We start from the raw sequence: 13,283 nt of genomic DNA, 5'->3' as shown, positions 1-13,283 counted from the left end.
CGCTTTCTTTAGCCTGGACACGGTATACAGACAGACATGCAGACGCTTCTCGCGGTTGATCCCTCGGTATATAGATGCAGGGTTCGGGCCTCCGGGATGCCTGATTTGTGTGGCCGCAGCTGACTGCAGTGAACTCGTATTGCGGGTTTCAGATTGATATCTGTCGCTTTTATGCTTTTGAAGTTGTAAATACGGATATCTCTCCGTATTCCTGGACCTCACCAACAGCCAATCACCCTCTGTTCCGTCATCTTTATAGGAGAAACTTCCTCCATTAGGATAGGACCGATGGTACATGACGTAAAGCTCCATGCTTGGTATAAAGCCGTTTACAAGAAGATATCACTGCTCAACGCCTTTATGTACAAGTTCAAAATGTCTACCTCAAGTCATCATGGACCAAGATATATCCCAGACGTACAAGGTGGCCGATATACGCTCCCGGAAGTTCCTCTGGTATCGACTACATGTATATGTCTACGACCTCCGCAACTTCAAGACAGACATCGCTGCAAGGGATCGGCTCGATAGTATTGTGGACATCACCTACCTAGGCAAACCGTATTTCAACGAAGAGGAAGTCGAGATCCTTAAAAATACCACCTCTAATAGCAGCGGGAGTGAGACTCTTGCTCAGAAAATTGAATCTACTCTAGACGAACGGTTGAATCGCCGCATTAAAAAGCGCGTGGAGAGTAGCGACTTTAGGGTCTGCGCTGCTCACGACCTAGCACCTATATTTGAAGCTGTTTTTGATATACACCCAAAGAAGCTGGCTAAGAACTTTGTTCTCGTATCGTTGATTAGTTCGAGAGGGCTCAGGCTTCAAGATGAGGATGACATTTCGTGCATTCAGGAACAAACTAAGCTACAAGCTCTTGCGGCGAAACACGGAGGCGGCAAGAAGAAGAGAGGCAGGTAGTTACTCTTGCTACATGCTTCCAAGTCAATAGGTTGAAGCGACCTCAAAAATCTCCTCGCTAAGGAACAGGAACGCGGCCAGTTAGACGATATCTGTGCGTCTCACCATCCGGCGCCGCTAGTTTAAAGGCTTCAGTGAAAGACGAAGAACCTAAAGTCAAGCCTGCGAAATCGAAGTGACCTTGGACCCCACAATATAAGGGCAAGCCTAGGGATAAGCCCAAGGTTAGATCTAAGGATAAATCCAGGACAGACGAGGGTGATGGAATAAGGCATGGAGTACTCCTGTCTATACGAACTAAAATGTGAAGTGGAAGATGTATAGAATCTGATTAGAGAGTGGACTGCTCCCAAATGCTTGAATGATATATATCAAATATAATTAAAAAGGCATGCCAGAATACTATTCTAGTCGAGCGGGCTCAGCATCCTTCGTAGTGTTCCCATCCGTATACCATCCTTCTGTGCATCAGACAGTATGCCAGTTTGGATCGTATCTGTAGAACGGACCACGATACTGTAGACTCCAACTAGAAAGACGAGCGTCCATTGAACTCAGACTCAGCCGCAAAAGACCCGCCGATTCAACGTGGCAGACCGTATAAACGAGTTTGGGTGTTGCTTCTTCCTTTGTGATGCCCGTATTGACCACGACGGACGTAGACGAAGACCGTATGCCCGCTCTATGACGATCCAAGCAGCTGAATCAAGGTCGTCCGCTCGTCCTGGATCAGGGCACCCATGTCGGTGCAGCCTGTACGAGCTGCCGATATACTCCGTATACTCCGTAGATAGGAAGAGATGTCAACCGACCATTATATGGCTATTCGCAAGGCCACTGGATAGTCGTACAGGGCCAGTGATAGATCCTCTCGGTTGCGCCGCGGTCACACTGGATACAGCCTGCGTGATATCGCTGAAGGAACGAGCGGGCGAGCAGATGCAAGACAGGCAAGGGTTCGCATCCGCATCCTCGCCACCTCATGGCATCTGGCTGTCTGTCATGGCTGTTTATCAGTATAAGAGCCGGCCATAATTCCTTTTTCCTCGCAGCCCGGCTTCATCCACGTTTCTGACAAGGGTGACGAGCCAATCTGCAGCAAGTCAAGCCATCTGAGTTTCGAGCAGAGAGCGCGATACGAACGGCGTATGGAGCCTTCTTGACGGGGATTTCACCTTGTCTAGCTCGCGGCCACGCTTCCCACGCTCCATAGCCGTATATCCAGTCTCAGCCATCAGCCAACACATTTAGTCAACTCCGTACCCACGTCAGGTTATCATCTTAGCAGAGTATTTCTTTTTCAAGCTTGTTTCCTCCGTGGACTGTGACGTTTAAAACGTGCAAAGCAAGTTTCATAAAAAAGATCCGCCGGAGAAAACGCTGTTCGTCCTCGTCGCACGATCGACACGCTCTCCTCGCCGGCTCCTTTTCCCTTACATCCTGCTCCCCTCTCATTTGCTGCAGAGGTCAGCGAAGAAGGGCAAAAAAAGAAGGCCAAGTTCCCGGTCTGTTCCCCCCAGCGTAGCGTGGCAGGTATCAAACATCATAAAGGTCGGACGCCTTCCCTTCTCGCCTCCCTTCTTGTCTTCTACCATGATGTCGAGACGGTCTCTCGACTCTCAACGCCCCATCATGGCTCCCTCGGTAAGCATGTCCTTGTTCATCGCTGTTCCACGTCGAAAGAAGAAACCTGACTGTGGCTACTGATAGCTGGCATCGCAGCGCAACTCCAAGCGATATTCCACCATCAGCAACCAGACGACCAGCAGTATGATGACGAGTGACAGCCGCATCGCCGAGATCAGAGAGCTAAGCGCCGGCCTCGCTCGCCTCGAGAACAAACGTCTAAGCCAGCAGCGCTTCGTGCCTACACCTGAAAAGTCCGAGAGCCTGAGCAAGCTTGCTCTCAGCGCGAAGGTCGAACGGGCCCTGGGCAGGAGGATGTCCGGCCAGGACGCCGTGATGCGCAAGCCGGTGATTCTGGACGAGAAGAACATGATCAAGTCCGCCTCTTAAGATACGCCTTATAACTTGTCCTCTTACGACCTACTCTACGCTACGAATCCATCGACCATCTTTCGCCTTAATTTCACCGACTCTACGGGGTGCTATGCAATTCGAATCTCGACGACCGCGACCGCGACACACGACCATAACCATCTCCTATCTAATACTGTCATGAGGACATACTCTACCATACGCCTTTCGGGAGGAAGCTGATCCCTTTTCTTATGAGATGACGATACGATGGGCAGTGATATCTACCATTTACTTTTTTTTCTTTATCATTTTCTTTTCTTCATCTGTTCTTTTCTTCATCATTTTCTTCTTTTATCATTTTCATCTCTACCAGTCTGGTCCATGTGCGTTCTTGTCTACCTTTGGCCCATGTTGTGTTTACTCTAGTCTATCTGTGAAGTCTCTAATATCCATGTTGTAGATGCTGTTTATACCATGTTCACTACTGAATAAATGACTGTTAATACTGCAGCCGTATGTGATAAAGAGTAGGGTAGGACAGATAGAGGTACAGGAACCTATACCTGCAGCTCGACAGTGCACTGCATGTAATAGCAGAAGCATCCATCCATCTCTGTTGACGTAGTTCTTCCTCTCGTATAATGTTATATGGTGGGAAAGTGAAAGATGCAAATCCAGTTAGCGCGGCCAGAAGCGCCACAGACTTTTTTTCTTCCTCCCTTCGCCCTTCTTGTCTGGGCTGCAACTCTCTCTCTGCACCACCAGGAAAAAAGAACATCGACCGCACAACCGCCAGCATCCAGCTTCTCCCTTCTCTTCTTCGCTTCTTCGCTTCTCTTCTCTTCTTCTTGCTGCTTCACTTCTTTATACAAAAGTTGTTTCTTCACCGTCTCTCCAGCCAGCTTCTTTGTTGCTGTCTTTTATTTCTTTCTTCTTGTTTGGACAGCTACCTCTGCCTCTAATTACCTACACTTGACACTCCTGTCTTGACTCTTGACTCTTATCCGAGTTGGATCACTTCTGCTGTATCTTGACGTGAGTTCACTTCTACTCTTCGTTGTGGCAGGCGCTGATATTTTGTGCAGTAGATAAGACAGTTCGACCTTCACCCACAACCACACAACCAAGCCAAACCAAAGACAAACTAAAGACAAGCGTGTTCAGGTTGTTCAGTCGCTAGGCTATACTCTATCGATCCGGACTTCTACCGGGTTCAGTTTTCACTCACTATCTGCTCCGGACTCATCGATATGGCTACCGAAACTGTCCCTGCCACCAACGGCACCTATCACAACCACCACCAGGCCAATCCTTACCCGGTAGACCCTTATGCGGCCTCGCACCAGGCCGCCAATGCCTCGGCTGCACAGTACGCTGCCCAGCCGGCTAATTCCTCCGCACACGCGCCAGCTTCCTCCAACGACTCCAAGAATGACATTCCAAAGGACGAGGTTGGCTGGTTCTTCGTCGAACAGTACTATACTACCTTGAGCCGTACCCCAGAGAAGCTCCACCTCTTCTACTCGCGGAAGTCCCAGTTTGTCTCTGGAATTGAAGCCGAGAAGATCAACGTCGCAGTTGGCCAGCGAGTAAGTCTATCCGTTTATTCACTTGGTAAATTTCACCACTAACATCGTCTAGTCGATCAAAGAGCGCATCGAGGCACTGGACTATAACAACTGCAAAGTCCGTGTTTTGAACGTAGACTCCCAAGCTTCCTTCGATAACATTCTCGTTGTTGTCATCGGTGAGATGTCCAACAACCTGGAGGCTCCTCGTAAATTCGTTCAGACCTTCGTTCTCGCTGAACAGCAGAACGGTTACTACGTCTTGAACGACATCATCCGATATCTGAACGACGAAGACGAGGAGATGATCGCCGAGGACGCTCCAGCCGTTGAGGAGCCCGCAATTGAGCAGGCTGCTACCAACTCTGCCGCTCCAGCTCCTGAAGCTGCCATCGAGCGCCAGGCAGACAGCAAAGCAGCTGCTCACGAGGTCGACGAGATGCTCGAGAAGGAGGCTGTCAATGGTGAAATCAAGCCTGAGCATCTGAAAGAGCAGGAGCCAGAGGCTGCTGCTGAAGAAGAGCAGAAGGAAGAAGTTGCTGAAGAAGAACCAGCCGCCGCCGTTGTTCCCGTCTCCTCTGATGCCATCCAGCCTGAGAAGCCAAAGGGCCCAGACCCTTCCCCAGCAAACGCCACCCCCAAGGCCCCTACTCCCGCTCTAGAGAAGAAGGCCGTTGCCGTTCCACCAGCTAAGCCAATGAGCTGGGCCTCAGTTGCTGGAAACCGTGGCGCCAACACTCCCGCTCCCGCCGTGCCAGTTGTCACCCCCACTGCCCCAGCTGCTGCTTCTGCTGCTACTGCTGCTGCTCCTACTCCTGCAGCCACGGCTCCAGCTCCCGCCTCGGCTGCCGCTCCAACCAAGACTCAGCAATCTACTCCTACTACCTCTGACGCTGGAATTGAGAACCAACCCCCATCCAACTCTGAGTGGCAGACCGCTGGTGCCGAGCACGGTAGGAGACAGCCACGTCAGCAGACTCCAACTCAAGCCGAAGGAGTCCTCGGATATGTCAAGAACGTTAACGAGAAAGTCGACGCCAGCCTCCTCCGCCAGACTCTCGCCCGTTTCGGTAAACTGAAGTACTTCGACGTTAACCGTCAACGCGTATGTCCACACAACCCCCTTACTCTAAATTCTTCCTACTAACATATATCTAGAACTGCGCCTTTGTCGAATTCAACGATCCAGCAGCCTACAAGGCCGCCGTTGCAGCCAACCCCCACACTATCGGCAGCGAGCAAATCACCGTTGAAGAACGTCGACCCCGCGCCAACGCCTACGGTGGTAACGCAGGTTACGCCGGACGCGGAGGCTCTGGCCGTGGCCGTGGTGACCGTACCGGCGGACAGGGCCGAGGCGGTTTCCAGAAGGACTCTGGCCGTTACAACAACCCTTCTACTCGCGGTAGCCGTGGTGGTAGCGCCGCTGGAAGCGGAAACGTCACCCCCAAGGGCCGTGGCCAGCCACAGCCCGTCTAAACAACCCTACTTGAAACGCATACCATAACATGACATGATGCTGACATTGACGTTGATGCTGATGCTGACGCTGACGGGTCACGACTTAAAAAAAAGTTACCATCTCTCTACCCCTTTACCTCATGTATGATTTACTACCCTACCTACCTACCTATACAAGAAAAAGGATGGACGGACACGGGCATCTGAATCATCTCCTTACCCCAGCCCCATCTGGTGTGGTCTGAGGACTCGAAACGCATAATTTCCTGGCTTCCTTGCTCTCTGCCTCGTTCTTCCCTTTTGATGTACGATTTTTATTTACCTCTCTAGTTTTTTTGTCCGTTTTGCAACTGCGGTTTTGCCTTGTCATTTCTCTCCTGTCGGTTGGAAAAGCGTATTCATGTTTTGATCTTTGCTCTCTTCCTTTTTTTTTGATATTTGTATTAACTCCCTTTTTTTTATTTGCTACCATTGAGCCTGCAATTTTCATTTCTTAGCATTTTTCATCCTATCCCATCCCATACCATACCATCCTCACTGTCCTCACTGCATCTCTCGCATCGCATCCCGAATTCTAAACCATCATACTTATTCTATCCTTTTCCTCTTACCTTATTTGGCATCTTAACCATTTCATATCACCCCCTCTCATCTAATCCATGAAAGGCGGCTTCTTTCCTCCTCTTCCTCTCCCTCTTCTATTAGCCTCCGATCACCCCGTTTAGCCAACTAGCTATCCCACAACCATATACTACCTCCCACCCATCCATAGCTTTGCCTCATCGCTTACCTCTAGCATGCATTGCTCTGTTCCTCTCCTCTTTACTTTACCCTACTAGGCCAACCATATTCTTTACATGACGTTGCCCTTCTTCATTTCCCCCCTTCCTCCCTTTCAGCCATTATGTTATAACATTATGCTAGCATTTTATGTGGTTGAGCGCGTATCTGCCACTCGCTTCATTAATTCCCCTTAACCCTTGGTCCTTTTCCTTTTTTTTTCTTTTCCTTTTCCTTGTTATAACACGCGCCTTGCCTATAAGTATCATGATGATGACTGATAGAATGAAAGCTAGGAGGTGGTTAGAGGAGATGGAGACGTGCGGTGATGTGATGTGATATGGTGACGAGGCTGGGATGACATGTGGATGGACGGCAATGACGATTGACGTGTGAATGGACGAGGGATTGGGGGTAAACAATATCTGAAGAAAAAAGTGCTCTGTATAGCGGCTTGTGGCTTATCTTTTGCTATTCCCATTCTTTAACTAGGCTTCATGAGCTGAAAATAAAAATCAATATAAGCACGACTATAAATCATCACCTTACCTATCCTTAACTGCTGTGTGCCTTGATGTCCCAGATTGGCTGTCTACGGCTAACTTGTATATGTGGTTACCTACTCAGAGAAGCTATTGTAGTGACGAGATAATTAACGAATTGTTAAGACTCAAGAAAGTAATGAAGTAAATCGCCTTGGTATTTATTTTTCTCTTGATACACGTTTCTAAAGTCTCCATAACTAGCCACCTGGTACGCAGAGGGTTAAGAAAAATAACAGAAACCGAGGAGATCAACGAGACAATTAAAACATTGAGACGGTATTAACTGAAAACAGCAAAAGAGACAAATGGCAAAGACCGCTAAAGTGTGCTTTTCATAAACCCGTGCCTTTCTTTTGCGTTTCCTTAGTGTGATTGTTGGATGGTGGTATCGAGGTACACAAATGTGTGGAGGGGGACAGGAAGGGGAGAGGACATAGGAAATTCATGACAACATTTCTTCTTTTCCATGATTTTCAACTTTTTTTCGGTTGATTTGGTTGTTGCATTTTTTTGATTTTCATAACGGTGGGCGAGTTTAGTCGACTTCCTCCATGGCGCTGGCAGCAGCGGGCTCAGCAGTGGCGGCCTCCTCCTCGGTCTTCTCCTCAGGGGTCTCCTCCTCCTCGACGTCGAGGCCGAGAGAGATGAGCTTGTGGATACGCTCGGCAAAAGCAGCTGGCTCCTCAATGGTGAATCCAGAGACGAGGAGAGAAGTCTCGTAAAGGAGCTGAGTGATGGACTTGACGTTACGGTCGTTCTCACCGTCAGCCTCAACCTTCTTCTTGAGCTCCTTGATGATGGGGGATTTGGGGGAGATCTCGAAGGTCTTCTTGGAGGCCATGTAAGAGCTCATGGAGGTGTCACGGAGAGCCTGAGCCTTCATGATACGCTCCATGTTGGCAGACCAGCCGAATTGGCCGGTACGGATGGCGCAAGGAGCACCGACAAGCTTGTGGGAGACAACGACCTTCTCAACGGCATCACCGAGGACGTTCTTGAGGGACTTGGCGAGGCCTTCGAATTCCTTCTCCTCGGCTTCGCGGGCAGTCTTCTCCTCGTCGGTCTCCTCGAGCTCGAAGTCCTTGGTGATGTCGACGAGCTTCTTGCCATCGAACTCCTTGAGCTGAGTCATGGCGTACTCGTCAATTGGGTCAACGAGGTAGAGGACCTCGAAGTCCTTCTCCTTGAGAGAGTCAAGGAAGGGAGACTTCTGGACAGCCTTGATGGACTCACCAGTGATGTAGTACATCTGCTTCTGGTGTGGCTGCATGCGGGTGACGTAGTCGGTGAGGGAGGTGATCTCATCACCAGACTTGGTGGAGCTGAAGCGGAGGAGCTTAGCAAGGGTAGCACGGTTCTGAGAGTCTTCGTGGATACCGAGCTTGATGTTCTTGCTGAAGGCAGAGTAGAACTTGTCGAATTGCTCACGGTCCTCGGCGATCTCAGTGAAGAGCTCGAGGGTCTTCTTGACAATGTTCTTCTTGATGACCTTCATGATCTTGTTCTGCTGAAGAGTCTCACGAGACAAGTTGAGTGGCAAGTCCTCAGAGTCGACAACACCCTTGACGAAGCTGAGCCATTCTGGGATGAGGTCGGTGGCATCGTCAGTGATGAAGACACGGCGGACATAGAGCTTGATGTTGTTCTTGGTCTTCTTGCTCTCGAAGAGGTCGAATGGTGGGCGCTTGGGGACGAAGAGGACAGCACGGAACTCGAGCTGACCCTCAACGGAGAAGTGCTTGACAGCGAGGTGGTCCTCCCAGTCGTTGGACAAGGTCTTGTAGAAAGAGGCATACTCTTCCTGGGTGATGTCGGCAGGGTTGCGAGTCCAAATGGGCTTGGTCTTGTTAAGCTCCTCTTCCTCGATGGAGGACTCCTTGACGGTCTTGGTCTTCTTCTCCTTTTTCTTCTCTTCTTCCTCGTCGTCGACTTCCTCGACCTTTGGCTTCTTCTCATCACCCTCCTCGACCTCGGTGACCTCCTCAGCGTCCTCATCTGGGACCTCCTTCTCGGTCTCCTTCAAGACGTGGAGGTAGATGGGGTAAGAGATGAACTCGGAGTGCTTCTTGACAACCTCCTTGATCTTGCTCTCGGTGAGGTACTCGGTCTGCTCATCCTTGAGGTGGAGAATGATCTTGGAACCACGGCCGAGTGGCTCACCCTCGGTATCTTGGGTAAGAGTGAAAGTACCACCGGCAGAGGACTCCCAGATGTACTGCTCGTCATCGTTGTGCTTAGAGACGACGGTGACCTTGTCAGCAACAAGGTAGGCAGAGTAGAAACCGACACCAAACTGTCCAATCATAGAAATATCGGCACCAGCGGTGAGAGCCTCCATAAACTGCTTGGTACCAGAGCGTGCAATGGTACCGAGGTTGTTGACCAAGTCCTGTTCCAATAGTTAGCAAACATGAGGCTCAATGACTCAGGGTAAAATTTGGTGGGAGAGGAGGGGAAAAGCTCAACGTACGGCCTTGGTGAAACCAATACCGGTATCACGGATGGTCAAGGTCTTGTTCTCCTTGTCTGGGATGATATCGATGCGGAGATCCTTGTTGGAGTCGAGTTTGGTGGGGTCAGAGAGAGATTCATAGCGAATCTTGTCCAGGGCATCAGAGGCGTTGGAGATGATCTCTCTGAGGAAAATCTCCTTGTTGGAGTAGACAGTGTTGATAATGAGAGAAAGCAACTGGGAGATCTCAGCCTGGAACTCGAAGGTCTCGGCCATGGCTGCGGTGTTGCTGTGAAGAGAATGGGGGGTCTGATAGCGAGGCTTCATTAGCTAGTGCACGGGAGAAAGCTCTGCAGGCGGCTGAACCAACTTACATAAAGAGATGGAGTGTGGAAGAATTGACGCTGGAGCAGCTGGCGAGGAGTGCAGTGTCAGTCAAAGGACCGCTCGGGGGTTGCAGTGAAGATGTGAAGTGAAGATGGAGAAGTGAAGAAGAAGGAGAAGTGAAGCCGGCGAGGAGGAGAAGATAAAGCTCTGTCTTTTTTCGGGGGCAAGCTTATGGAAGAGTCCAAGCGAACCTTCCATAAATTTCCATGAGGTACGCCGCGCTAGTCCGGATCGGGCAACCCTCTCACCAATATACAGAAGATACAGAAGATACACGAAGATACACGAAGATACAGAAAGATGAAGATAGATGAAGATAGATAATAGTAGAAGAATAAAGTACGGAGAGGTGTAATACAGTGATGATACGATACGAGTGATGGATGGTAGAGGAGCAGATGTTGATGTATGGTAGATAGTATAAGGAGGGTATGATAGATAGTATAAGAGTATAGATAGATAAGAGTATAGATAGCAACACCTATTAACGCCGTGTATCATGCGTAGTCTAGTTGTGCCCACCAAGCCAGCCTACAGAGTAATAAGCAAAGCCGTCCGCAAGACCCCAGGTCTGCGCCATCCATAACGCCAGCCCGCCAACAATTCCCACGCCGCCCAGTACTTGAACCAGCACCCATCCTCGCCGTGTGATGTTGTCGCCGAATCCCAGAATCCCCAGGGGATCGCCCGTGCTCACATTTGCAGCAGCAATTCGATACTCAAAACGCCGACCATCCTGCGTTCGCACACAGAGGTTTCTCTTCCCAATGCCGTTATCTAACTTGTCTCCAAAACCGCGGAAGCCAGGTGTTTGCGACAGCGGCACCAGCGTTCCATCGGCAACACATTCACCTAGCTTCTCTGTCAGCCAGACAGCTCGTTCATTGCGTCCTAGTTTCTCGTAGCGATATCTCTCGTTCTGTAAGCTTTGTTGGAGGTCAGACGCCCATTTTGCGAGTCGTACTTGAGCATACTGTTCTTCACGGCGGGTGTGGTCTGCTACTCTCGCAAGCGTGTAGTCAGACGGACCTACGCTGCCATTACGTGAGACAAGTACGTGAGAGGCTGAAGCCGAGAATAAAGGAGAGGTGAGATGAGAGCCAGTGAGAGACGAAACGCCGTAGTTGTTTGATGTACCTGGTAGAGAGCTTGCTGGGGTACGGATGCGGTGTTGCTGGGCTTCTATCAACTTTTTAGCGGCAGAATGCCGGAACCAAGCAATGTTATCTCGATCCAAGAGTTTCTCAATGAAGAATCCCAGGTCTGAAGGTGCAAGTGGTTGCACATATTCTGGGCTCATGAGAATACTTGCATCCATTGTTTCTTCATCATTAGTATTTGCAGAGGAGACCGCAAACGGAATGGAGGGTGTTGATGTGCTGTCATCGTCCACGAAAGGGTCGCCAAAGGGACCAAAGCAAGAAAATTTTATGTCTGCAGCACGCACACGTTCTGTGAATGATTTCTTTATTGCTTGAGTTTCGTCTGGAGTAAGGGTATCGGACTTTGCTATCAATGGAATAACAGTTGTAAAGTTAGATAGCTTTCGAATGTTCCGAATATCAGCAGTCATGGTTTCTATACACTTATTAGCCCTTAGTTCCAAGCAAGTTTAATTCAATGGTATAAACTCACTTTCGGATATCAAATATAGTATAATGTCTACCTGAGAGCCTCCATTTCCACTAAGAAGCCCCTGGAAATCCGAGGTAACTGACTGTACAGCAGAGGCTGCTCGTGTGAATTGCTTGTTCATATAATGAACTATAACTTCAGTCTGTTGGTCGGCACCTTTTGAACCCGCGAAAGTGTCGACAAAGCATAAATTCCTCTCCAAAACGGCATCTCCCAAGCTTTTCCTCCTCCGCAACACTCTCGAGTCTTCCAGGTCTGACCACCAGGATGGGTACGGCTTTGTACTAGCATATATTTCGGAAATTGGCTCACACTCTCTAGTACGTCGAGGCTTGACAGATGATTTCCTGCGTGATTTTGCCATACTCGGGTAGAGAGCAGTAGAAGAATGCGGCAGAGGGTCGATATGCACAATATCCTCGGCGACTTGAACAATGGATTTAAGCAATGAAGTTTTCCCGCAACCTGTCCGATATTGGTTAGTGATAGAACGCCAACGGGATAGTTAGGATCATTCATGGACTTACCCGGAGCTCCGGCAAGAAGAACTTTTAGCCTCCCAATGGCTTTACCTCTTTCCGTAAATGGGCGTCGGCTGGGCATTTTTATACTAGGCATAACCAACTGCGGAGAGCTGTCCTGCAGCTCAGACGACTCAACCAGACTGTCATCAATTTCAGGTCCACCATTATGATAGCTACCTTCGTCCACAGCAGACATATCCTCCATATGTCTGAATGACCGCATTGAGGAAGACTTCGGGCTGCTTGGTAGAGACACCGGTTCCCCTAAGGAGCCGATAAATGAAGGGACGGTAGAGAGCGGAACGCCTACATCGGACAGAGGATATAGAGACTGCTTTGTTAAGCCTTCGGTCTTCTCTCCATGTTCACTGCGTGTTGTATTTCTTGTCGTGGGCGATAAAAATGGGCTGTCGACATCAGGCTCAACGGTCGCGTGTATGTTATACGACGAGGGTAACGGCCCGCTGATGCCGTCATCGATGGTATCTGCTAAGCTCTGCACTCCATATGTGCTATCGTTCGGTGTCACGGAGATGCTGGGTTCAGACACGTCCATATCATCTCCCCGAGCAAGGAAAAATGCTGCCGGAGCTGCGCCGCGAAGTTCGGTGGATGGTGTCGTGTTCGTTATGTTGGGAGCGGTGGGTTTGCGGGGACGACTGCGAACAGAATCCGAGGCAGCAGGACGCATGTTTGCTGGCGAGCTCTGATGCCGTTAACTGATATTTGCATGGCAGAAGCACCCACAACTATCAAAATAGTAGCAGCACCTTTTGCTTCACCGGTAGCGAGTTGATGTCGTGCTATTCAACGATGTGACCGCTGTTGGTGATGGAGAGGGATGAACGCGCCCGCATCTAGACCAGAAACCCGTGACCTGGGGTTGCTGACGTATTTGTGCATGACGCTAGTCTGAATCAAGTGAAGAGCCCACTTGGCCCACTTGGCCCACTTTATCTCCAAAAATGGAAGCAAAAGCTTGGCATTAAAATATTACATAATCTGTCAAAAGGCTTGGCACAACTTTAT

At 49.7% G+C, this 13,283-nt stretch overlaps 5 protein-coding genes across 5 annotated transcripts; 3 read left to right on the top strand and 2 right to left on the bottom strand.

Moving 5' to 3' along the window:
• Positions 1-394: 394 nt before the first annotated feature.
• Positions 395-922, top strand: GIQ15_03326 (uncharacterized protein; the record flags this gene model as incomplete). Its single annotated transcript, XM_033550743.1, has 1 exon — positions 395-922. One exon carries the CDS (start codon positions 395-397, stop codon positions 920-922), a length of 528 nt encoding a protein of 175 aa, XP_033407904.1.
• Positions 923-2,554: 1,632 nt separating this feature from the next.
• On the top strand, positions 2,555-2,938 carry GIQ15_03325 (uncharacterized protein; the record flags this gene model as incomplete). Its single annotated transcript, XM_033550742.1, has 2 exons — positions 2,555-2,566; positions 2,633-2,938. The coding sequence occupies 2 exons, from the start codon at positions 2,555-2,557 to the stop codon at positions 2,936-2,938; spliced, it is 318 nt and encodes a 105-aa protein (XP_033407903.1).
• Positions 2,939-4,152: 1,214 nt separating this feature from the next.
• Positions 4,153-5,949, top strand: GIQ15_03324 (NTF2 and RRM domain-containing protein; the record flags this gene model as incomplete). Its single annotated transcript, XM_033550741.1, has 4 exons — positions 4,153-4,491; positions 4,544-5,143; positions 5,405-5,575; positions 5,629-5,949. The coding sequence occupies 4 exons, from the start codon at positions 4,153-4,155 to the stop codon at positions 5,947-5,949; spliced, it is 1,431 nt and encodes a 476-aa protein (XP_033407902.1).
• Positions 5,950-7,791: 1,842 nt separating this feature from the next.
• GIQ15_03323 (ATP-dependent molecular chaperone HSC82 protein) lies at positions 7,792-9,984 on the bottom strand (the record flags this gene model as incomplete). The annotated part of the gene is made up of 3 exons (XM_033550740.1): positions 7,792-8,286; positions 9,139-9,645; positions 9,727-9,984. The coding sequence occupies 3 exons, from the start codon at positions 9,982-9,984 to the stop codon at positions 7,792-7,794; spliced, it is 1,260 nt and encodes a 419-aa protein (XP_033407901.1).
• A 619-nt stretch (positions 9,985-10,603) lies between these two features.
• Positions 10,604-12,945, bottom strand: GIQ15_03322 (uncharacterized protein; the record flags this gene model as incomplete). The annotated part of the gene is made up of 3 exons (XM_033550739.1): positions 10,604-11,673; positions 11,731-12,195; positions 12,258-12,945. 3 exons carry the CDS (start codon positions 12,943-12,945, stop codon positions 10,604-10,606), a joined length of 2,223 nt encoding a protein of 740 aa, XP_033407900.1.
• Between the last annotated feature and the right edge of the window lie 338 nt (positions 12,946-13,283).

The sequence above is a fragment of the Arthroderma uncinatum genome, assembly GCF_011692745.1.
Source record: "Arthroderma uncinatum strain CBS 119779 chromosome Unknown scaffold2, whole genome shotgun sequence".
NCBI lineage: Eukaryota > Fungi > Ascomycota > Eurotiomycetes > Onygenales > Arthrodermataceae > Arthroderma > Arthroderma uncinatum.
Note: the sequence above shows the minus strand (reverse complement) of the source record. Positions and strands in the feature narration are given on the sequence as shown.